This window comes from Loxodonta africana, chromosome X, assembly GCF_030014295.1.
Source record: "Loxodonta africana isolate mLoxAfr1 chromosome X, mLoxAfr1.hap2, whole genome shotgun sequence".
NCBI classification, from domain to species: domain Eukaryota; kingdom Metazoa; phylum Chordata; class Mammalia; order Proboscidea; family Elephantidae; genus Loxodonta; species Loxodonta africana.
In genome coordinates, this window is record NC_087369.1 from 43482393 (window position 1) to 43507166 (window position 24774).

The 24774-nt window shown below is 41.9% G+C and overlaps 1 protein-coding gene across 3 annotated transcripts in view; it reads right to left on the minus strand.

Moving 5' to 3' along the window:
• The window catches only part of SRPX (sushi repeat containing protein X-linked), a 125551-nt gene that overhangs the window by 10894 nt on the left and 89883 nt on the right, over positions 1-24774 (minus strand). The window contains exons 5-10 of one of the 3 annotated variants that reach the window (XM_010597754.2): positions 19055-19181; positions 16538-16659; positions 15650-15829; positions 12780-12913; positions 10842-10897; positions 9522-9643 (exon numbers count right to left, since the gene is read on the minus strand). In XM_010597754.2, the coding sequence (XP_010596056.1) occupies positions 9562-9643; positions 10842-10897; positions 12780-12913; positions 15650-15829; positions 16538-16659; positions 19055-19181 (701 nt within the window). In that variant the 3' untranslated portion in view covers positions 9522-9561. The remainder of the gene's footprint in view (positions 1-9521; positions 9644-10841; positions 10898-12779; positions 12914-15649; positions 15830-16537; positions 16660-19054; positions 19182-24774) is intronic. The other 2 variants (XM_010597753.2, XM_010597755.2) reach the window with 2 other exon arrangements.

Genomic DNA, 24774 nt, shown 5'->3' on the forward strand with positions numbered 1-24774 from the left:
TATATATGAAATCCAAAGAACATTTAGCAAATTCTGCAACAGGTTTTTTAAAAAACCATTGATACAGGGCATAAGCAACAGCTTCAAAAACTCTACTTTGAAAATTTTCATTATAAATTTGCGGTTATTCACACAAGCCTCTGTCTTGAGATTGGCAGACTTCAACTTGAAGTATTAGCAATTGTTAATACACTCTTAAAAGGCTACTGCCGGAGGCGGAGCCAAGATGACAGAATAGCCAGATGGCTCCGGCGATCCTTCTTACAACAAAGACCCAAAAAAATAAGGTAAATGATTATATTTATGACAAGCTAGGAGCCCTGAACATCAAAGGCAAAGTTAGAAAACGGACTGAACGGCAGGGGGAGGGAGAGACAGTTCAGAAACACAGAGGAGTTGCCGGACCTGAATCACCAGGACCCCTCAGGCACCATTCCCGGGAGTGGCTGTGGCAGGCTGGTTGTAGTGTTCATATGCAGTTTCCTCAGGGAGAAACATCCAGCCTCACAGCCTACTCACACGTCTGAACCAGAGAAAAATGGTGCTCTTGGCAAAAGCTAAGTACTTGCACATATTTTACCACGCCCCCCACACCCAAGCCGGCTTCAGAGGCTGTTGAAATCAATATAATATAGGCCCTGTTGAGCGCCTGGAGCCTTTCTCCTGGCCTTGGAGAAGGAATAAATTTGCAATTGAGGGAAAAGATAACTTGCCAGCTCCACTAACTGGGGGAGCTCCAGACAGAAGCGGCTCCTGTCCAGGCATAAACAGTCTGTGGACTTTGAATACCTTTCCCCCCTACATGGACCTGTGTGGGCCAATTTCATGAGAATAGGCCCTTGTCGGCAGACTGCGACTGTCTCAGCTGTGTGGTGGAGAGGTATGTGTTTGATGATTGACACCACTTAGCCTATTAAACAGGGTCCTCACCTACCCACATCAGGGGCCTAAAGACTGGTGGCTCCACTCAGGTCACCCACCCACCCGCAACAGGGGTCCAAGGATAACTGTTACCTCCCAGACCTTACAACCAAAAGCATTAGGTGCTGATGGTCCATCTGCAGAACCCACCCACCTGTACGCTCCAGGAAAGAGGGGCATGCTTTCCTCATAGACACTTGGGGGACAATTCTCAGCCCCTGCCTCATTCAGAGTGTTACCCCCTACTGCAACCAGATACTGGTACCTACACCAATCACCCCTGCCCCTCTAAGACTGTAGGAAAGAGCCTGTACCACACACTTGATGATCAGCTACCTGGACACCTCAGCTGACTTCATACAAGAAAAGTGAATGGACTCCTAGACTAACATACTTGATAACAGCTCTAACCATCTGGTGACAGGACATCAGAGCTTCAAAGGCGAAAATAATAAAGCCAGCTCACTCAAGCAACCTATTTGGCATATCAAAACGCAACAAAGCAAGAAGCTAGGATACAGTAAACAAAACATAAAATAAACTAATACAATAACTTAGAAATGGCTCAGAGACAACAGTCGATATCAAATCACAAAGAAAACTGACCATGGCTGCTTCAACAAGCTCTCAAAATAAAGAATCAAGGGATCTTCTAGGTGAAAGTGCCTTCCTGGAATTACCAGAGGCAGAATACAAAAGATTAATATACAGAACCCTTCAAGACATCAGGAAGGAGACCAGGCAATACACAGAACAAGCCAAGGGAACACACAGACAAAACAGTTGAAGAAATTAAAAAGGTTATTCAAGAACATAATGAAAAATTTAATAAGCTGGAAAAATCCACAGACAAACAGCAATCAGAAATACAGAGGATTAACAATAAAATTACAGAGTAGACAACTCAGTAGAAAGTCAGAGGAGCAGAATTGAGCAAGTGGAAGGCAGAATTGGTGAGCTTGAAGATAAAGCCCTTGGCACCAATATTTTTTAAGAAAAATCAGATAAAAGGAATTTTAAAAAAATGAAGAAACCTTAAGAATCACGTGGGACCCTATCAAAAGAAATAACCTATAAGTGACTGGAGTACCGAACAGGGAGGGATGACAGAAAATACAGAGAGGATTGTTGAAGATTTGCTGGCAGAAAACTTCCCTGATATTGTGAAAGATGAGAAGATATCTACCCAAGATGCTCATCAAACTCCACATAAGGTAGATTTTAAAAGAAAGTCACCAAGACATATTATCATCAAACTTGCCAAAACCAAAGATAAAGAGAGAATTTTAAGAGCAGCTAGGGATAAACGAAAAGTCACCTACAAAGGAGAGTCAGTACGAATAAGCTCGGACTACTCGGCAGAACCATGCAGGCAAGAAGGCAATGGGATGACTTATATAAAGCATTGAAGAAAAAAAAATTGCCACCCAAGAATCGTATATCCAGCAAAACTGTCTCTCAAATATGAAAGTGAAATTAGGACATTTCCAGATAAACAGAACTTTAGAGAATTCTTAAAAATCAAAACTACAAGAAATACTAAAGGGAGTGCTTTGGCTAGAAAATCAATAATATCAGGTATCAACGTAAGGCTAGAACACTAGACAGAGCAATGAGAGGTCAACCTAGACAGGGAAATCACAAAAATAAATCAAGGAAAAAAAACTCTCAAAACAGGGTAACAGAGACGTTATTATGTAAAACAAGACAACATTAAAACAACGAGGGACTAAGAAATGCAGCCACAGATCTTTCAAATGGAGAGGAAGACAAGGAGATATAAAAGAAATAAAAGTTAGGTTTAAACTGAGAAATACAGGGGTAAATATTAAGGTAACCACAAAGGAGACTAACTGTCCTACTCGTCAAAGTAAAACACAAGGAAAAAATAGAGACTCAGCAGAAACAAAATCAACAACAATGAATATGAGGAAAAGACAATACATAAACTACTCAGCACAAAAAACTAAGTGGGAAAAAGAAACTGTCAACAATACACACAAAAAAAAAGACATCAAAATGACAGCACTAAACTCCTAAAAAAAAAAAAAAACTCCTACCTATCCATAATTACACTGAATATAAATGGACTAAATGCACCAATAAAGAGACAAAGAGTGGCAGAATGCATAAAAAAAAACACGATCTGTCTACATACTGCCTACAAGAGACACATCTTAGACTTAGAGACACAAACAAACTAAAACTCAAAGGATGGAAAAAATATATATCAAGCAAACAACAATCAAAAACAAGCAGGAGTGGCAATATTAATTTCTGACAAAATAGACTTTAAAGTCACATCCATCAGAAAGGATAAGGAAGAACACTACATAATGATTAAAGGGCCAATATAACCAGGGGAATATAACCATATTAAATATTTATGCACCCAATGACAGGGCTGCAAGATACATGAAACAAACTCTAACAGCACTGAAAGTGAGAGAGACAGCTTCACAATTATAGTAGGAGACTTCAACACACCACTTTCGGTGAAGGACAGGACATTCAGAAGGAAGCTCAATAAAGACATGCAAGATCTAAATCAACCATCAACCAACTGAACCTCATATACATATACAGAACGCTCCACCCAGCAGCAGCCAAGTATACTTTCTTTTCTAGTGCACATGGAACATTCTCTAGAATAGACCACATATAAGGTCATAAAGCAAACCTTAGCAGAATCCATAACATTGATATATTACAAAGCATCTTCTCTAGCCATAAGGCCATAAAAGTGGAAATCAATAATAGAAAATGCAGGGAAAAGAAATCAAACACTTGGAAACTGAACAATACCCTGCTCAAAAAAGACTGGGTTATAGAAGACATGAATGATAGAATAAAGAAATTCATAGACTCCAATGAGAATGAAAACGCTTCTTATCGGAACCTTTGGGACACTGCAAAAGCAATGCTCAGAGGTCAATTTGTATCAATAAATGCACACATACAAAAAGAAGGGCCAAATTCAAAGAGTTACCCTTACAACTTGAAGAAATACGAAGAGAGCAACCAGAAACCCTCAGGCACCAGAAGAAAGCAAATAATAAAAATTAGAGCAGAATTAAATGAAATAGAGAACAGAAAAACAATTGAAAGCGTTAACAAGACCAAAAGCTGGTTCTCTGAAAAAATTTAAAAAGCTGATAAAGCATTGGCCACACTGACAAAACAAAAACAGGAGAGGAAGAAATGAGACAGGTGATATTACAACAGACCCAATAAATTAAAAGAATCATATCAGAGTACTATGAAAAATTGTACTCTAACAAATTTGAAAACCTAGAAGAAATGGAAGAATTCCTAGAAACACACTACCTGCCTAAACTAACACAAACAGAGGTAAAACAGACACACACACACACACACACACACACAAACAGAGGTAGAACAACTAAACAGACCCATAACAAGAGATTGAAAAGGCAAACGAAAAACTCCCAACAACAAAATAAAAGCCCTGGCCCGGATGGCTTCACTGCAGAGTTCTACCATACTTTCAGAGAAGAGTAAGCACCACTACTACTAAAGGTATTTCAGAGCATAGAAAAGGATGGAATACTCCCAAATTCATTCTATGAAGCCACCATATCCCTGATACCAAAACCAGCTAAAGACACTACAAAAAAAGAAAGTTACAGACCTGTATCCCTCATGAACTTAGATGCAAAAATCCTCAACAAAATTCTAGCCAATAGAATTCAACAACATATCAAAATAATAATTCACCATGACCAAGTGGGATTCATACCAGGTATGCACAGATGATTCAACATTAGAAAAAGAATTAATGTAATCCATCATATAAATAAAACAAAAGACAAGAATCATATGATTTTATCAACTGATGCAGAAAAGGCATTTGACAAAGTTCAACACCCATTCATGATAAAAACTCTCAGCAAAATAGGAATAGAAGGAAAATTCCTCAACATAATAAAGGGCACTTATACAAAGCCAATAGCCAACATCATCCTAAATGGAGAGGGCCCGAAAGCATTCTCCTTGAGATCGGAAACCAGACAAGGATGCCCTTTACCACCACCCTTATTCAACGCTCTGCTGTGCTGGTGGTCCTAGCCAGAGCAATGTAGGCTAGATAAAGAAATAAGGGGCATCCAGATTGTAAGGAAGAAGTAAAAGTATCTCTGTTTGCAGATGACTTGATCTTATACACAGAAAACCCTAAAGAATCCTCAAGAAAACTACTGAAACTAATAGAAGAGTTCAGCAGAGTATCAAGATACAAGCTAAACATAAAAAAATCAGCTGGATTCCTCTACACCAACAAAAAGGACATCGAAGAGGAAATCACCAAATCAATACCATTTACAGTAGCCCCCAAGAAGATAAAATACTTAGGAATAAATCTTACCAGAGATGTAAAAGACCTATACAAAGAAAACTACAAGACACTACTGCAGGAAATCAAAAGAGATCTACATAATTGGAAAAACATACCTTGCTCATGGATAGGAAGACTTAACATCATAGAAATGTCTATTCTACCAAAAGCCATCAATAGATACAACGCAATTCCAATCCAAATTCCAATGACATTTTTTAATAAGATAGAAAAACAAATAACTGACTTCATATGGAAGGGAAAGAGGCCCTGGATAAGTAAAGCATTACTGAAAAAAAAAAGAAGAAAGTGGGAGGCCTCATTCTACCTGATTTTAGAACCTATTATACTGCCACAGTAGTCAAAACAGCCTGGTACTGGTACAACAGATACATAGACCAGTGGAACAGAATTGAGAATCCAGACATAAATCCATCCACATAAGGGCAGCTGATATTTGACAAAGGCCTAAAGTCAGTTAAAGGGGAAAAGACAGTCTCTTTAACATATGGTGCTGACATAACTGGATATCCACCTGCAAAAAAATGAAACAAGACCCATACCTCACACCATGCACAAAAATGAACTCAAAATGGACCAAATACCTAAATATAAAATCTAAAACAATGAAGATCATGGAAGAAAAAATAGGGACAATGTTAGAAGCCCTAATACATGGCATAAACAGTATACAAAACATTACTAACAATGCAGAAGAGAAACTACATAACTGGGAGCTCCTAAAAATCAAACATCTATGCTCATACAAAGACTTCACCAAAAGAGCAAAAAGATTACCTACAGGCTGGGAAAAAGTTTTTAGCTATGACATTTCCGATCAGCATCTAATTTCTAAAATCAGCATGATACCGCAAAAAACTCAACTACAAAAAGACAAATAACCCAATTAAAAAATGGGCAAAAGATATGAACAGACGCTTCACTAAAGAAGACATTTAGGTAGCTAACAGATACATGAGGAAATACCATCATTAGCCATTAGAGAAATGCAAATCAAAACTACAATGAGATTCCATCTCCAACAAACCCAAAAAAACCAATGTCGTCGAGTCACTTCAGAGTCATAACAACCCTATAGGATAGCGTAGAACTGCCCCATAGAGTTTCCAAGGCTGGCCATTAATTCAAAAAACACAAAATAATAAAGGTTGGAGAGGTTGTGGAGCGACTGGAACACTTATACACCACTGGTGGGAATGTAAAATGGTACAACCACTTTGGAAATCGATGTGGTGCTTCCTTAAAAAGCTAGAAATAGAACTACCATACGATCCAGCAATCCCACTCCTTGGAATATATCCTAGAGAAATAAGAGCCTTTACACGAAGATATATGCACACCCACGTTCACTGCAGCACTGTTTACGATAGCAAAAAGATGGAAGCAACCAAGGTGCCCATCAATGGATGAATGGATAAATTATGGTATATTCACACAATGGAATACTACGCATCGATGAAGAGCAATGATGAATCCATGAAACATTTCATAACATGGAGGAATCTGGAAGGCATTATACTCAGTGAAATTAGTCAGTTGCAAAAGGACAAATATTGTATGAGACCACTATTATATGAACTCGAGAAACAGTTTAAACAGAGAAGAGAATATTCTTTGATGGTTATGCGAGGTGGGAGGGAGGTAGGGAGGGAGAGGGGTTTTCACTGATAGTAGATAGAACTATTTTAGGTGAAGGGAAAGACGACACACAATACAGGAAAAGTCAGCACAAATGGACTAAACCAAAAGCAAAGAAGTCTCCTGAATAAACTGAATGCTTCGAAGGCCAGCGTAGCAGGGGCAGGGGTTTGGGGACCATGGTTTCAGGGGACATCTAAGACAACTGGCCTAATAAAATCTATTACAAAAACTTTCTGCATCCCACTTTGGGGAGTGGCAACTGGGGTCTTAAACGCTAGCAAGCGGCCATCTAAGATGCATCAATTGGTCTCAACCCACCTGGATCAAAGGAGAATGAAGGCTACCAAAGACACAAGGTAATTATGAGCCCAAGAGACAGAAAGGGCCACATAAACCAGAGACTACATTAGCCTGAGACCAGAAGAACTAGATGGTGTCCGGCTACAACCAATGACTGCTCTGACAGGGAACACAACAGAGAACCCCTGAGGGAGCAGGAGAGCAGCGGGACACAGACTACAAATTCTCATAAAAAGACCAGACTTAATGGTCTGACTGAGACTAGAAGGACCCCGGTGGTCATGGTCCCCAGACCTCCTGTTAGCCCAAGACAGGAACCATTCCCAAAGCCAACTCTTCAGACAGGGATTGGACTGGACAATGGGATAGAAAATGATACTGGTCAGGAGTGAGCTTCTTAGATCAAGTAGACACATGAGACTATCTTGGTATCTCCTGTCTGGAGGGGAGATGGGAGGGTGGAGGGCGTCAGAAGCTGGCCAAATGGACAGGAAAACAGAGGAGGGAATGAGTGTGCTGTCTCATTGGGGGAGAGCAATTAGGAGTATATTGCAAGGTGTGTATAAATTTCTGTATGAGAGACTGACTTGATTTGTAAACTTTCACTTAAAGCACAATAAGAATTAAAAAATAATAAATTAAAAAAAAGGCTACTGCCACTCCTGGAAATAGTAAAGCTGTTTCAATGAAATTTAGAGACATTTACTCCATTTAAGGAGCCCTGGTGGCACGGTGGCTAAGCGCACTCGGCTGCTATCCCAAAGGTTGGACGTTTGAACCCACCAGCCGCTCCATGAGAGAAAGATAAGGCAGTCTGCTTCTGTAAAGACTACAACCTTAGAAACCTTATGGGGCAGTTCTACTCTGTCCTACAGGGTCGCTATAAGTTGGAATTGACTCGAAGGCAACAGATTTGGTTTTGGGTTTACTCCATTTACTGAACACCAACATGGTGCCAGGTACTGTGTTAGGTACTGGGTATAAAACGTGGAAGAGATCTAGTACTGATCTCAAAACTGTTATACTCTGAGGAGGTGCTAGATACAAATACAGTAGGATAATAAAATATAAATTCTTAGGAGTGTATTCAGTCTTCCTCTTCCTTCAGTCAACTAAAAGAGGATTTAGACATCCTCCTACTATTAATTTTTTTTTCTTTCCTGGCCTTCTGAGTTTTTTATTTTGGTGGGGATGGGTGGAGTCTTTTTGGTGTGGAAAGGTATAAATCAAAGATGGAATGGGCTGGGAAAAAGATAAAGAAGCTATTGTGTCAATTCATAACATCACTTGTCAAGGACATGTTCCTATCATACAGGCATCTCTCAAGACATTTCTGTGAACCTCTCTGAACACCTGTGATGGGGTTCATAAATGTGATTTCATTTTCTTCCTGAGAATACAGAAAGAATACATTCCCCAGCCTCCTTTGAAATTTGGCTGCAATCACGTGCTCTGGCCAATGGACTGAGAGAGTAAGCAATGTGTGTCACTTCCAACGTGAAGCACAGAAGTGGAGGTGTAGTGTGCTTTTGCTCTCTTTCTTCCCGTGTTGCAGAAACCTGGAAAGCTGTATTTTCTGGATGTTGATGCTATAAGGTGGTAAAGCTACCAACAGCTTGAGACCCTGAGAAACTATGTAGAGCAGAGATCTGTACCCCACTCTGCAGCATGTCTGAGAAAAGATGGGCTAAAAAGAAAGATTTTCCTAAGCTTTGATTTAGCCTAATTATCCTTTACACAGTGGTCAGGAGATGCAAGTAAAATTTGGGTTATTCTGAAATTACTTTTTGGTTTTGAATTCTGCTTCTTCAAAGCACGATTACTCAGAGTCCGAACACCATAGTCCTGGCCTTATCAGTGTTAGCAAAATAATTGTTACATAATTGTTACAATGGGGGTATGGACAAGGGCCCTGGAAGGATGGCGAAAAAAAGAGGCCAAGTCTGGAAAGGATAATTGGACACCCTCCCTCCTAATAAGACCGGAATTGCTTTGTTCCTTTTTTCCAGGACTTCCCTACCTATCCCACCCCACCAAACAACAACAACAAAAATAAGACAAAGCAAAAACTCTGGGTGAAGGTGGAAAGAAGAGAACACTGCATGATTTATGTGGGCAGGCACCAACATGCCAATTAGCATAGTTGTAATAACAGTGCCAGAAAAAAAATAATTAAACATTAAAAGTTGCCTGAAGTCAATACTGAATAGCAAGAATCAGGGAACTTTATCGCAAAGAAGTGCATTTATAGGGGATGAAATTTAAGGACAGGCCTTTCCCCTACCTGAGCTGCAGAGCTAGGGCTGGAGGCATAATCTTTGTTCCTATCCTGCCAATGAGGGTTGGGAACACACCCACCAGCTCCACCATGGTGATATGCCGAAGATCCATGCCGCACTGTGCTTGCTGAAAAAAAACCAATAGGGAAGGCATGAGCATGGCTAAAGAAAGAGACTTCCATGTCAAACTAAAAACTGGCAGAAGAAGCACTGGTCTGTTTTTGGAAGTTTATGTGACCACTTTAAACTGTCCTGAAAACAGCTGAAAAATTGGGGTTAAGCTAGTGGCTATAAAACTCAAAGTATCTTCCTGGAGGAATCATTCAGAAATGGGTTTTTTTAAACCTAAGCAAAATGGCAGACTGTGTTTCCAGATGGGGTGAGACTCTGCGTAAGCCAAATTTCCTAAACAGTGTCCAAGACCACCCTCCAGAGGTTCCTAAGTTTGTCTTTGCAAAGAGGTAAAATTTTCCCAGAGTCCTTTTCACCTACCACATCCTCCTACCCTGTGCCACCCACACACACACCCAAACTTGGGGAAAACAAGAATAAAAAGTTCCAGCTCTCTGAGCTGGCCCTTGGAAAGAACCTTGGGAATGTGGCCCAGTCAGCTATGTGCCAGGAGGCCACTTGAGGAGTGGCAGTGGCAATGAGGGAACAAAAAAGTAACCTAAGACTGATCTGGCTATCTGGCTAAGTGAGGAAAGAAATTTTAAACTCCTGAACTATTATTCCATTGCCATCGAGTCAGTTCTGACTCATAGCGACCTCATAGGACAGAGTAGAACTGCCCCAAAGAGTTTCTAAGGAGCGTCTGGTGGATTCGAACTGCTGACCTTTTGGTTAGGAGCTGTAGCACTGAACCACTACACCACCGGGGTTTCCAAGCTATTTTAGAACACCAAATTTTCTACCACAATTCCATGGAAACATCCCCATAGGGGGTGACAGAACTGACAGAAAAGGTAAAAATATACTTTTCTACTATTCCGACTGAAATATCTAAGTCAAAAAGTTCTCATTCAAATGCAAATGAAAATAAGTTGGGGGAAGGTCACGTAAGAACACCTTAATACCAAATATTTTATGCAATTAATTGACTAGTAATTTAGCCAATTAAAGTAGTCAATTAATTGACTAGTAATTTACCTAAAGGAATGGGATAGACTAGAGTAGGAGTTTTCTGTAAAGGGCCAGACAGTAAATACTTAAGGCTTTGCAGAGCTGAAGAATCTCTGTTGCAGCTACTCAGCTCTGCCACTGTAGTGTGAAAGCAGTGCTAGATAATATGCAAATGAATGAATGTGGCTGTGTTCCACTTTTACCTCATTTCCAAAAATAGCCGACAGGCCAGATCTCGCCCACGTGCCAGTTTGCCGACCTACAGGAAAAGCAAGTTGTTTGGCATATTGGCTTTTCTATGGAGTAAGAGGTCAGAAACCTTGATGGCGTAATGTTTAAGAGCTACGGCTGCTAACCACAAGGTCAGCAGTTCAAATCAACCAGGTGCTCTTTGGAAACTCTATGGGGCAGTTCTACCCTGTCCTATAGGGTCGCTATGAGTTGGAATCAACTGGACGGCAAAGGGTTTGGTTTTTTGGATTTTAAGAAGAGGCCAATCTCCCGCAAAAATGGAGGGCTGTGGGCTTGTGCTACCCAAATAGCAAGCCCCTACCTGATAAAAAAAAGATAGGGGATATAAGGCTGGAGGTGAGGTGGCAGGGATTGGGAGTAAAGATGCAGTGATTTGGGTTCCTATCAAGAGAACCCAAAAGATTTTTAATGTGACTCTTCAGAGTTCATGGGCAGTCCTTCAAGTACATGGGAAAAGTGAAGAAAAGCTTATCATTATTCAATACAGTACGTCCCTTGGTTATGAACATCCTACTTACAGACTTACGGACAACTCATACTTGCCCCTTAATATTATGTAAATCCGCCCTCACGTTGAAACGACTGAACCAACCCCTACTGGCAAAAATTATCACAATCACCTTCACTTGGTGCATTGAAAAGGTTTCCAGCCTTTTCTTGCACTAACCAAAAAAAACAAACCTGTTGCCATACAGTCAATTCCGACTCATAGTGGCCCTATAGGACAGAGTAGAACTGCCCCACAGGGTTTCCAAGGAGCGGCTGGTGGATTTGAACTGCTGACCTTCTGGTCAGCAGCTGAACTCTTAACCACTGTGCCACCAGGGCTCCTTTCTTGCACTAAAGTACAGCTGAATAAGAACCGTATGCACCTGTTCTGACTTACCTACAAATTCTTAAAGACACACTTAAGAACAATCTGGTTCATAACCCGGGGACTGCCTATATGTTGTTGAGATGAGATGTAAAATTGCAGTGTTTGATTACACCAAGATTGTTCTAAATACTTAGCTCTCTCTAGTCACTGTAATAAGGGGATGAAATATTCCTCAAAAAAAACATGTGCAGCACTGTGTCCATAACACGGTACATCCTGCCTCCCTAGCATTTAATCAAGTCATCCACTCTTACTGCAAACCATCTTCAGGAGAGAAACAAGCAAGTTCTAGGTTCCAGCCTTTCACTTTCTAGTTTTACTCACAAGATGCTGGTTGCCTCATTTTATAGCTACGAACTTTACACAGCTGGGAAGGGCACATTTCCCAGAAAAGTGCTCCTCAAACTTCAAGGTGCTTAGGAATCACCTGGGTGTCTTGTTCAAATGTAGATTCTGATTAAGTAGGTCTAGGGTAGAGGCCTGAGAATTTGCATTTTTAACAAGCTCCCAGATTATGTTGATGCAGCTGGTCCAGGGGTCACATTTTGAGAACCACTGATCTTAAAGATGATAGCCACTCTCTGAGGAGCTCTGTGAGGGTACGAGAAGCTTCCCAGAGCAGAATCTGGAGCCTGAGACCTCTGAGACACCTCTTATCCTTTGGGCCAGCCACTCGGACAGATGACTGATTGATCCAGTCCAGGCATATCCTTGGACAGGTTCAGCAAAGACAATTGTTCTTTGGCTGGGCCTGGAGAGATGCCACTTAACCTTAGTAGTGAAGACAGACAAACGTCGTTAGCTGGGAAATGACTGGGTTAGCTCTGGGGAGTCAGTGTAAATCAGGTTATGCCCCAGAACCAGAAATGAATGGTGGCAGCTCTAAAGTGCCAGTTCCTGAAACTCACAGTAAGTGGATTAGGCACTGAATCTAGCCTTTACTTTTAATGAAATGGCTGGGCCCTTCCTGTTAGAGGTCTCTTTCCCACCTTGCCTCTGCCCCAAGGCTTACCTGTAGCATTCCCAGCTGCAGCCGGTAAAGAAGGTTCCTGGCTGTGGGTGCGGACACAATGAGGAGTCTCCTTTTCTCATAAAACTGATCTAGAAGTATAGCTGCTGTCCTGACGCCCACATTGACATTCATGGCTGTAAGCAGAAATGGCCACAATGGGTTAGACATCCTCTGCTTGTTCCAGCTCGACATAGCCTGTGATGACACACTGAGTCATATGCATAACAGCAGACCCTGAGACAAGGGTTTGAGTATAAGCAGGTTATTTGGGAGGTGGTCACAGGAAACACTGGTAGGGGAGTTGGGAAGTGTATTACTTGCCTATGGCTGCTGTAACAAATTACCACAAACTTATTGGCTTGAAACAACACAAATTTATTATCCTATAGTTCTGGGAGTCATAAGTGAGGTTCACTGGCTAAAATCAAGGTATTGGCAAGGCTGTGTTCCCTCAGGAGGCTCTACTGGAGAATTCATTCCCTTGCCTTTTCCATTTCTAGAGGTTGCTTACTTTCCTTAGCTCATGGCCTCTTCCTTATCTTCAAAGCCAGCAGTGTGGCATCTTCAATTCTTTATCCACTCTGATCTCTGCTTCCATTATCTTCTTCTATAACTCTAACTCTCCTTACTCCCTCTTTCCCTTATAAGGACTCTTATGATAACCATTAAGCCCACCCAGAAATCCATGATAACCTCCCCACCTCAAGATCCTTAACTTAATTACAGCTGCAAAGTGTCTTTTGCCATGTGAGGTAACATATTCACACGTTCCAGGTATTAAAATGTGGACATCTTTGGGAAACCATTATTCTGTCTACCTTAGAAAGTGAGATGGGAAAGAAAGGAGGCAATACAGCGTGTCTTATAAGCAAGTTGTGGGCATCTGGAGCTCAAGCCTGTTGAGTAACTCTGGGAGACGGTGTACTGCACACCTCAGAGCTATCCCACTGAAGAACAAAGGAACTGGAGCATCACTGATTGAGGATTCCTTCTGGAGGCACTAACGCTCTATCACTTCCAGCTGGCCCTGTGCCTGGTTCTACAATACTTTCAGGGCTAGGAAAAAAAAAAACCCTTAATCAGAGAGACCCAGGTAATTGCAGTAAGCAGCCTTCTGAGCATAGAAAGGAGTGCCAAAGGCCTATGGTGCAGGCACCAACAGCATCTGCCAAGAGAAGAGGTACAGGGAGGCATAAGGATGAAAGAATAGGCAATGGAAAGGCTAACTTGTGACCAAAAGGCTCAGGCCAAAGTTTGCTTTCTTGGTGCAGAGGGGACAGAGTAATGCAGGGCACAGAGGACCACGGAGTAAGGAATTCTGTCATGGAGAATATGGGACAAGGCAGTTTTTTAATAGGTCACTTAAGCAAATAAGTGACAATCAATCCCAGCTGATTGGCTGGTCGAGGTCAATGAAGGGTGTTTAATGAACAGATAAGCAAACAGCCCTGGCCCTGGAGAAAAATATGAGAAGAGCTAGGGAATTCCATGGGTGGTTTATAGTCTTGGTGTTCATATTTCAAACTTTCCACTTGTGTTGAATTATTTGTTCACTTACACATTCACTCACTGAGGGAACACCCACCGAGAGCTTGCTATGTGTCAAGCTCTGTGCCAGGCACTGGGATGCCCCAGTGAGTGATACGGAGTTCCTGTCCACTTTCCCCAGGGTCTCAGAGTCTATGACAGCTTGAGATATAATGTGAGCCACTACACAATTTTAAATTTTTCAGTAGCCACATTAGATAAGCACAAAGAAACAGATAAAATTAGTTTGTAATAACATATTTTATTTAACCCAATATATCTGAAATATCAGTATGTAATCAAAATAAAAATTGTTAATGAGATACTTTATAGCCTTTATATTCTCTTTTTTTTTTTTGTACTGTCTTTGAAATCAGTATTTATTTTATACTTACAGCACATTTCAATTCAGACTAGCCACATTCCAAATTCTCAACAGCCACATGGTGGCTACCATATTGGCCCCTGCAGGCCTAGGACCTTGTTGTACCACCCGCACCTTAATGCCAGCATGATGGGCATCAAGTCCTTAGATGGGGAGTATGGGATGAGTACGTCCTTTCTCTTTTAATGTACGAAATTGAAGAACCTCAAGCATTTAGATGAAGGTGTATATGTGTCTCTTCTACCTAACTCTGAATGGCGTGGGTTAAAGGGAAAGGATAATGATGAGAAAGTACCAGAAAATGGGAGAAAAGGGATATATAAGTAAGAGATGTGTCCAGATTTCACGCTGTTATCACTACCTGGCCCAATTTCTGTTCATCAGTAATAACAGATGACATGTATTAAGAACATTCCCTGTGCCAGACATTGCTCTAATCCACTGTTCAATGGATGACCCCATTTCATCCTGACAACCACTCGAGCGGTAGCTAAGGTATTATTTTCCTCATTTTACATAGGAGGAAAGAGTCCAAATGCACAAAGTCTGCATGACTTTCAAGCCAGAGCTTCAAAGCAGGCATTATATTCTGTCCGTGGCAGCATACTGGCTTCATAAACAAGATCATTACATTTGTAGGCGGTAGGAACAAGGGTAACTTAAAGTAGACTCTGCTGATTCACGATGTCATAAATGGCTGGCCCTGGGTTCCTACCTCCACCTTCTTCCTTAGAGGACGTGAAAGGGAATTCAGAGGCAAAGTAGGAGGCATAGCCAGATGAGTTGCCGCAGAAATCCAGGAACTGCTTTCACCTACTCAGATGAAGAGGGATGGCACTGAGCTTTTCAAAGTGTATGAAATGAAACTCTCCCTCCCTGCACTTGGTTATCCACTGGAATCCAGAACCAAGGGGTCTTCAGCTTCTGCTGCTGGCTGGAGAGGTGGCTGCACACATACCTGCACAGGTGGGCTCCGTGCCAGACCAAGCCAGGTTAGACTGACACACTCGGGCAGGGCTACCTTGTAGCTCATAGCCACCGATGCAGGAGAACTCACACGTGGCTCCATAATTGTTGCCGTCACTGGAGCACTTCATATAACCATTCTCTGGGGCATTGAGTTTGCTGCAACGTTTAACTGTAGGGACACAAGACCAGAGGGGTCTCAGGGCTGAGTTCCCTTCCATTGGGTAACCAGGAAAGGTGGGGGCCTGTTAAATGGTAACTGGGCAGGGATGGCTATTTGGCCAGTGGGTGGACCTTGGAACAGTCATTGTCCATATCAATTAGATCAGTGAGATCAAACTGTTTAGCCCCCTGTGTTATACATGAGATTGAGCCAAGAAGAATAAAGATGGTTAGTAATTAACTGCCCAACCCATGAGGTATAAAAAGGACCTTACATTTTTTTTTCAGGTATACAAAATGTTCTAGAACACCAAGAACATGGTCAACTGGTGGCCCAAGCTAAAGGGCTCCTAATCAGCCTGGTTACCGAAGGACTTGCAGGCTTTACCTGATCATCCAAAGCCCAGGGATGGGAAAGTTATCGAATAATATCTGCTGGGCCAGCCAGCTGGAGGTTCCTGTGGGACTAGCTTTCTGCCTTCTGGGACTCCTTAAATAAGCCACGTGGACCTGAAGTTAGTGAGGCTAACTGCCAGCATGTGTATCATGAGATTTAGGCATTAAGATGGGACACTCCCCAGCCTCATCAGAGGCAAATCCAAAACTGGCAAGTGCCCCTACCACAGAGGGTTCTTGCTTGAGAGCTTGCTTCCCTTTGATCTCCTAAAGCCAAAAAGCAGTATTCTTAAAAACAAAAAAACAAACCCAGTGTTCTTACCTCTTACTTTAACCCGAAATTTGCAAGTGCCCTTGTTCTCAGCTCTGTCGTAAACTGTGTACTGAATCTTGTGATCTCCTTCTGGAAAATTTGAGCCTGGGGGGAGGCCTTTTAGAATAACACTACAAAGGGGGGGAAAAACACCAAAGGTAATTATTTTGATCCTAAAGGGCATTTGATGAGCACCCACTCTGGACAGGAAGTGGGGATACCGAGGGGCAGTCATCAGGCCGTTTGATTAGAACAAATATTCTGGAAGAATCAGTTTTCCTGAGCTTTACTCTGTTTTGGAAGAGTAGTTAGAGACCAGAAAATGGAAGGCCCCAATGGCTGTGACGTTTAGATTTTTTTTTCTCAGTGCAGGGAAATAAGAGAAGTCTTTGAAGGGAATTCGTTTACCATTTTTATAACTAAAATCCTTTTTGAATGAATAAATGAATAAACAAATGGATCTCCGACAGAGACTGCCAGCTTTGCAGCTGAGCCTCAGAGCAACCCCAAACAGCCCCCACACACCTGGGTGACACTGGAGGTAGAACAGAGGGTGGAGAAGGCTGGGAATCTAGGGTCCAAGTCTTCCTCCAATCCCATCCTTGTTCCAAGGGATACCTGAATTGGCTGACTCTTGAGAAGGCAAGGGAATTTTCTGTGGGAAAAATTATTTGAGAGGGCCCAAGCAGTCATTTTTTTTTTTTTAAGCAGTCATTGGTAATTTGGGCCTGTAGGGGGTGCTAGAACTTTCTCTGCTTTTTCTGTCTGGGCCAGTGAAGGCCTTTCCTGCGCAAAAAGCAAGTTCTCTGTGATTTCTTGGTTATCCAAATAGTTGTAGTAATAGTAGTAGTAGTAAACCTTACATATGCCAGCTACAGTTCTTATATTTAACACATATTGTCTTATTTAATCTCCACAAAAACCCTATGAGTTAGATCTTATCATCTCTGTTTCACAAATGAGGAAACTGAGGCACTGAAAGATGAAGGAACTTGATCCTGACCACCTGGCTACTATGATTCTAGCATCTTTCTTCCTGTCTGTCTGATAGGGGTATCGTTAGGTACAGCATGATCAAATGCCAAGTTGTGGTTTTTTTTTTTTCCCCCAAAACAAAAACAGATAATTTCCCTTCCCTTTCCAGTTCTTGGGAAACATGAGAATATTTACTAGTAATGGATATGGGAAATTATCATTGTCACCACTGAGGAGACCCTTACTGGTAGGCAGACCAGGTGGCTGTTTATAAGTGAGGGGTCTTGGCAAAGTGTCCGAAATCCCACCATTAGAGACATGTTCCTTTGGGCATTATATGCTTTAAGGTCCTCAGGAGGCATAAGTGAAATGTAGATACAGCTGAGAGGAATAATAATAACACTTCGAGTATTAGCGTCTACTAATCTCTCTGAGGTGGCTCCATTTGTTTAAAAGCATAGCAAATACCTTCTCCTTTTCATAAGCTTCTGTAAGAATTTGATACACTCACAATTTTTGAAAATAAAATTTGAAAGATGCAGGTGGAACCAAAAACAGGAGGATGGAAAAGTTCTGCACTCAATCACACTCAGAGCACAAGGGGAACAGCACCTGGCTCCACTGGGGAGACATGGAAGCCTTCCCAGGGGAGGTGACCTCTTCATAAGGCCTGGTGGCATGAGTAGGAGCCCTCTGGGCAGGCAATGGGAATGATTCTATCCTTGAAATAACCAGCCGACTCTCTCTCTTCTTCCTTCTGCCCCTCTTCCCTCCTTCCCACCATTCCTTCTTCCTTCAACAAATATTTACTGAGTGCCATTTATGTTCCAGGCATGGTTACAGACCCTGGGGATACGGCAGTGAGCACACTGTAGTGGAGTCAGGCAATAAACAAATAAGGAAAACATATAGTATGTTAGATAGCGAAAAGAACAACAGAGAAAAATAAAGGATGACGAGTAATAGGAATTCCTGAAAGGGTGTGGACTGCAATTTTAAAGAGGAGATCAGGAATGGCCTTGCTAAGATTACTTTTGAAAAAAGACCTGAAGGAGAAGATGGAACCATCGAGGTACCTAAGGGAAGAGTATTCTTGGCAGAAGAAACAAGAGCAAAGATCCTGTAGAAGGCACATCCCAGGTGTATTTGAAGACAAGCAAGGAGGCCAGTGCATCTAGAAAAGACTGAGTGAGGACGAGCAGAAAAGGTGAGTGTAGGTAGGTAGTGGTGGGGGCTTTTGCGTTAAGTGAGATGGGAAACTACTGGGGGGGGCGGTTTGAGCAGAGAAATGGTGTGATCTGACACACATTTTCAAGCATCACCCTCATTACAGCATTGAGACTACACTGAAGGAAGCAAGGGTAGAAGCAGTTAAGGGGGCAGGGAACAGAGAATGGTGACTTGAATAGGCTGTAGCCAGAGTTTGCCATTTTGCCATTCACTAGGAGGCCCAGGTCTGAAAGCACATCTGGATAGAGACACCCCTTACTCCTGGCAGTAATGTCTCATATAAAAGGGCCAGGATCATTCCAGCTGCCAAGTTTCACTTACTCAGTCAGGATGCCATCTGCTGTGTCTCTTCCCTCAGGGGTATCCCAAGACACCCGGATCGTCAGCTTATTGGGTTCAGCAATGCGTTCCTTCACACTTGGGCACTTAATTCTAGGAGGTTCTATATCTGAAAATATAACCAAAACCTTCTCACTGTCATTAAGAAGTATCTCCTGTCAACTTAGGGGCACCAACACCCAAAGTTTAACATATGAAAAGCTCTAGGTGCTCCCCATTTTCAAAGAGTTTGTTCACCCCTCTGCATTTCTCTTCCCTCCCTTCATCTTTCCCTTTCTCCCCTGTGAGTTTTAAAGACTGTTTGAGTACTTACATGCCCAGGACTAAATCTGTAATCAACTGACCTTGCTAGGTATCCTGTAGGGTCATTTATTAGTTACATCTCCTTCCTCCCCACTCTTCTAACTCTGTCTACTGACTTGGCTACATGGCAATTACCCAGCAGTGGGCAGATGTCATTCAATCTTAGTGAGCCCCTCCTACTTTAAAGATAGGATCATAGAATATTAGAGAAGAGTACCTTAGCTATCATCTAGTATGATTCAATTCAATTTGATAAACCTTTATTGAGTGCCTATCTTGCCATGGAAATCCCCGGGTGGCACAAACTGCTAACCGAAAGTTTGGGGGTTTGAGTCTACCCAGAGGCACCTTGGAAGTCCTGGTGATCTACTTCCAAAAGGTCACAGCCTTGAAAACCCTACACACACAGTTCTACTCTGGCACACATGGGGTTACCATGAGTCGGAGTCAACTCGACAGCAACTGGGAACTGGAACTTTGCCGTGAGCTGGGGACCAACTCAACGGCAGCAAACAACAACTTTGCCGAAGGCATCATTCCAGCTGCTAGGGTTGGGAGGCAGGAGCACAAAGGCAAGAGAATCGTGTGTTCCCTGCTTTTCAAAGAGTTTACAGTCTATTGAGGGGATGATGTTAGTACATATCAAATACAACACAAGGCAGAAAGGAGCCATCAATTTTACAGATGTGGAAACTGAGGCTCAGAGATATAGAGATAGTGGCAGTGTAAATTATAAACCATGCCAGAGGACTTGCCACTGGAACAAGTTCTCTACCCTCCAACTATGTCTTTATATTCCCAGTATATTCCTCAATATTTGAAAACAATGGTCCCTCTGGGTCCACTCTCCCCTCCAACTGCCACCAGACCACACCAATAGTTTGGTGTTCTGAGACAGCAGTTATACCTTGGCTCTGGCCCTCCAAAGGCCTCCCACCTTTCCCCAAGTAGTTTTTCCACCTGGTAAGAGTCCTACCCCTCACTACCAAGGATGAGTTGATAACAAGGGCTGGAAGTAAATGAAATGTCCATTCTACACTGGGTTGAATTTCATCTAATTACAGCTGAGTGGAGTCACAAGAAGTCGCAGTTCCAACTTGCACAAATTCTACTTGATGATTCTGGACAGATACAGAGAATGCATTTAAAGAGGGCGGCGCAAGTTAGTGGCATTCAGCTTTGCACTGCTGAGTAGCAACTGATCATTATTTCAGTACTGCTCCAATCTGAATGAAAATTAAATGTCTGTTGATCCTGAATCACAAACATCCTTGAGAGACTAAATGTACCAAGTAAAGGCTTCAAATACTTCCTCCTGAGTCTTGTATCTAATATGTTAAACAATTCTGCCTTCAGTTACACAAAATCATTTTCATTCTGTGTCATGCTCGATGGAGTAGGAATTTACAGACTTGATACACGAATCCTAAATTGAACAACTACCACATTTTATTGACTCTAAGTCACTATTGATTGTGAGATGCATCCCAGTTTCAGGGATATTAAAATGTGAAAAAAAATATGCTTCTTAGAATTGATGAAATAAAGTATATAAAAGTTGTAATGACATAGAAGATGCTTTAAACACATTCTAGGTGTCTATTTTTACTTGCTAAGCTTTCAAAAATAATTTAGATTTTTTTTTTTTATACTTCGATAAGTGGTAGAAGACAGACTTTTACAATTCAGATGAACATTTCAGTTTGGGGTGCATCAGAAAGAAAAGTGTACAATGCCTGCCCCCTGCTGGTCAAAGATAGCTGGTAATTTAATCATAGAAAGTAAAATCAGTTCTGGAGTCAGTTCTGACTCACGGTAACCCCACATGTATCAGAGGAGAACTGTGCTCCATAGGGTTTACAATGGCTGATTTTTTGTAACTGGATAGCCAGGTCTTTCTTCTGAGGCACCCAAACGTATTTAAAAATCAGAAGGGGGGGGCCAAGGAAAGGATACAGATTTCCATGTAGAATTAGTTGTGTTACCATGTTTTCTCGGAACCACACTGTCGGAGTAAAAGGATACTCTTAAGTCTCTGAGTCACACAAACTAAACATCTGGATGACATACTGATTTTTTTTCTGTATTAACTAAATATAGCGACATCATGAGCAAACACACCCCAATGTAAATGAGTTAGGTGAAGAATTTCAGAACTTCCCAAAACCAGAATATGTCCAGCTAACAATAATCAGTCAAAACTGGCTGAGTTTTTCAAAAAGTAACGCTCTCCCAAACCAAAAACAAGAAGAAATAAATTGCTGAAAATACTAGCTAATATCTACTGAGCCCACACTAAGCACTGTCCCTGCATTATCTCATTGAATCCTCACAACCACCTTGTAGGCTGACTGCTATTATCACCTTCATTTATAAACTGGGAAGCGTTTCTTCTCTTTTGGAATTTCTTTGTGGTCTGGGGTTTTAAGATGTGATTCCAAACCCATTGCCATCAAGTTGAATCCAAATCATAGCAACCCTGTAGGGCAGAGAAGAACTGCCCCACAGGGTTCCCAAGGCTGTAAATCTTTACAGAAGCAGACTGCCACATCTTTCTCCCACAGAGCAGCTGGTGGGTTGGAACCACCACCCTTTTGGTTTGCAGCCGAGTTCTTAACCACTGCACTACCAGGGCTCCCTAAGACATAATTACATATGTTTAAATTATTTCAATAAGTCAAATGTCACTGTGTGTCCGTCTGCTGCTGACCCAGTGTTTTCCTCCAAACTTTGCACACATATTCTTCTGTGGTCGTCTGCCACAACTTTTCCCATAAATCCCTGAAGAGCAGCAACAGGACTCGATTCTGTCACATCCTCAAGCATTGTGTCCTTGCTCTCTCAGCTTAAGAGACCAGCTGGCCTGCCTTTCAGCAGATGCTCCAGAAACCCAAGCCTATTATTACACAGCTGTGGTCACCATCGTTTTTTATAAGTTATCATAAATTTCCATGAATTAAATGAACAAAGTTACTATAGAAACATAACTCCTATTCCCTGTTGAGCCAGGGAGCTCATAGAGCCAGGGTGTGTGGAAATCCTGAAACACTCAGTGAAAATCCTGGCCTATGCTCTCTGCCCCATTCACGGGAGACATCTAACAAACTGTGTCCTTTCTCTGTGCTGTAGTTTCCTCTCAGCATATAAAATATGGGAAATAAATGCACTGCATTGTATCAACTGCTATTTACCCAAAAACGTGAAATATTTACTCAGGAATCCTTAACACGCCTAATTAGGTAGGTGGTGGAAATAACGAAGAGGTTCAAAAGGATAATGTCCCAGCCCACAAACAGGTAAGAAGAAAAAAAAACAACTAAAACTTGTAAACTAAGGTTAGAAATTAACCACACCCTAAAATGTTTGCTTGAAATACTTTCCAAGGAACTCTGTATTGTAAGATGACTGTGAGAGATCTGATTAATATGTGCTTCAGAACATGACAATAACTTGTGTCTGAGACTGCTTGACATGGAGTGGTGGTCCCCTCTCTCAATCTCACTGTAAGGCAAAATGATGGACACTCTTATCCCAACCCTGGTGTCATAGTCGTTAACAGCTACAGCTGCTAACCAAAGGTCGGCAGTCCAAATTCACCAGCTGCTCCTTGGAAACCCTATGGGGCAGTTCTACTCAGAATCGACTCGAAGGCAATGAGTTTGGTTTGGTTTTGGTTCTCATCACAAGTAAAGGGTTGTCACACCTCTTCAGAGTAAACAGACCGAAGCACGCTCTATCTGGTCAATAGCTGCATTCCCATTCAATGTCCCTTCTTTCCTCTCTGGCCTCCTACATACCCTATTCAAATCAGTTTTTTAACTGCTGTTTCTCTTCTTTTATCCCTTGGTCTTTTTTCACATCAACTTCTTTTCAATCTATACAGTCAATGTGGTAGAGACTGGCAGTGATTCACCCAGTATCTGTTCCTCCTTCTTGTACAGCAGTAGAAGTTTGCCTGAGTCTTTGACCTTCCAGAAGAAAGACTACATTTCTCAGCTTCCCCTGAAGCTAGATGTGGCCATATAATGGATTCCACCAACGGACTGTGAGACAAAGTGATATGTGCAACTTCTGGGTTGTGCTCTCTTTCCTCTTCTATCCTAGCTTGAAAGTGGATGGGGTGGGGGAGCTGGAGAAGCCACCTTAGACTGTGTGATGAAAGCTGCAAGCTGAAGTTGGCAAAACCAGCGAGAAGGAGCTTGGACATACGACACTGCGCTGGACTGCTTATGTTCAAACACTTACATGCGAAAGGAATTTCTCTTCTTTAAAAATGATTTTGGTCTTTGTTACTAGTACCTGAACTGGTATATAAACAATCATGCCTCTTCTTTCAAATTACTCTTTATATGGCATCTTGTATGGCATCTTCCAAAATCTATTTCACTAATGATTCCAAACCACTGGTTTCTTAAAAGAATATTGTGATGAGCTGCCTGCAGAGATGGTTGCCCTTAATTCTTCCCATCCCTTCATGCCCATGCAGCTCCTCCTACCAAGAGATGGAGTCTCATTTCCCTCGCTTGGAATCTGGGGAAGCCTTGTGACTTGCTTTGACTGGTATAATGTGGTGGAAGTGACCCTGTGCCAGTTGTAGGCCTAGGCCTTAAAGAGACTGGCACCTTTTGCTTTTGCTCTCTTAAAAGCCAGCTCCCATCTAAAAAGCCCAACTATCTGACTAAAGAGGCCGTTTGGAGAGAAAGGCCCCAGAACATGAGAAATTACCAAGGGACAGAGAGAAACTCAGCCAAACCCCAGCCAGTACAACCACTCCCAAATGAGGTGCCAGACATTTGAGTGGAGCCATCTTGGATCCTCTAGCCCCAGTCAGTCACCTCAGCCATTACCACGTGGAACAGAGATAAGCCATCCCCACCGAGCCCTGCCCAAATTCCTAAGCCAAATAATCATAATAACAAAGTTGTTTTCTGCCATTAAGTTTTGGGTGGTCTGTTGTGCAGCAAAAGATAACTGATACAAATTTAAAACAGTATGGGGGAAGGAAAAATTCATTTCATGGGAGGGTAGGAAATGGGTGACTGCCAACGGCAGAGCTAACCTGGCCACTGAAGCATTCCCCAGCTAGAGTATAATGCCTGTGAATGGCTCTGGGGAGTGATTTCTTCTCTTTGGCACATCACTTAAGATTTCCAAGAGCTTTCCAAAACAGACAAAAGAGGTAAGAAGGGAAGCAATAATATCCACAAATGGAAGTCACCATCTTCAATCAAAGAGATGCACAACTAAAAATTCGTTGGAAATCCATTTATACTGGGGAGGGCCACTAAAAGTTTACCTGTTCAATTTGCTCTAACAAATCACACGAGGTAAAAAGCAGATCAGTGTCTTAGTCGTTTTAAAGTCAGAACTACCTTCCTGTAAGTCTGAAAAAGAATGTG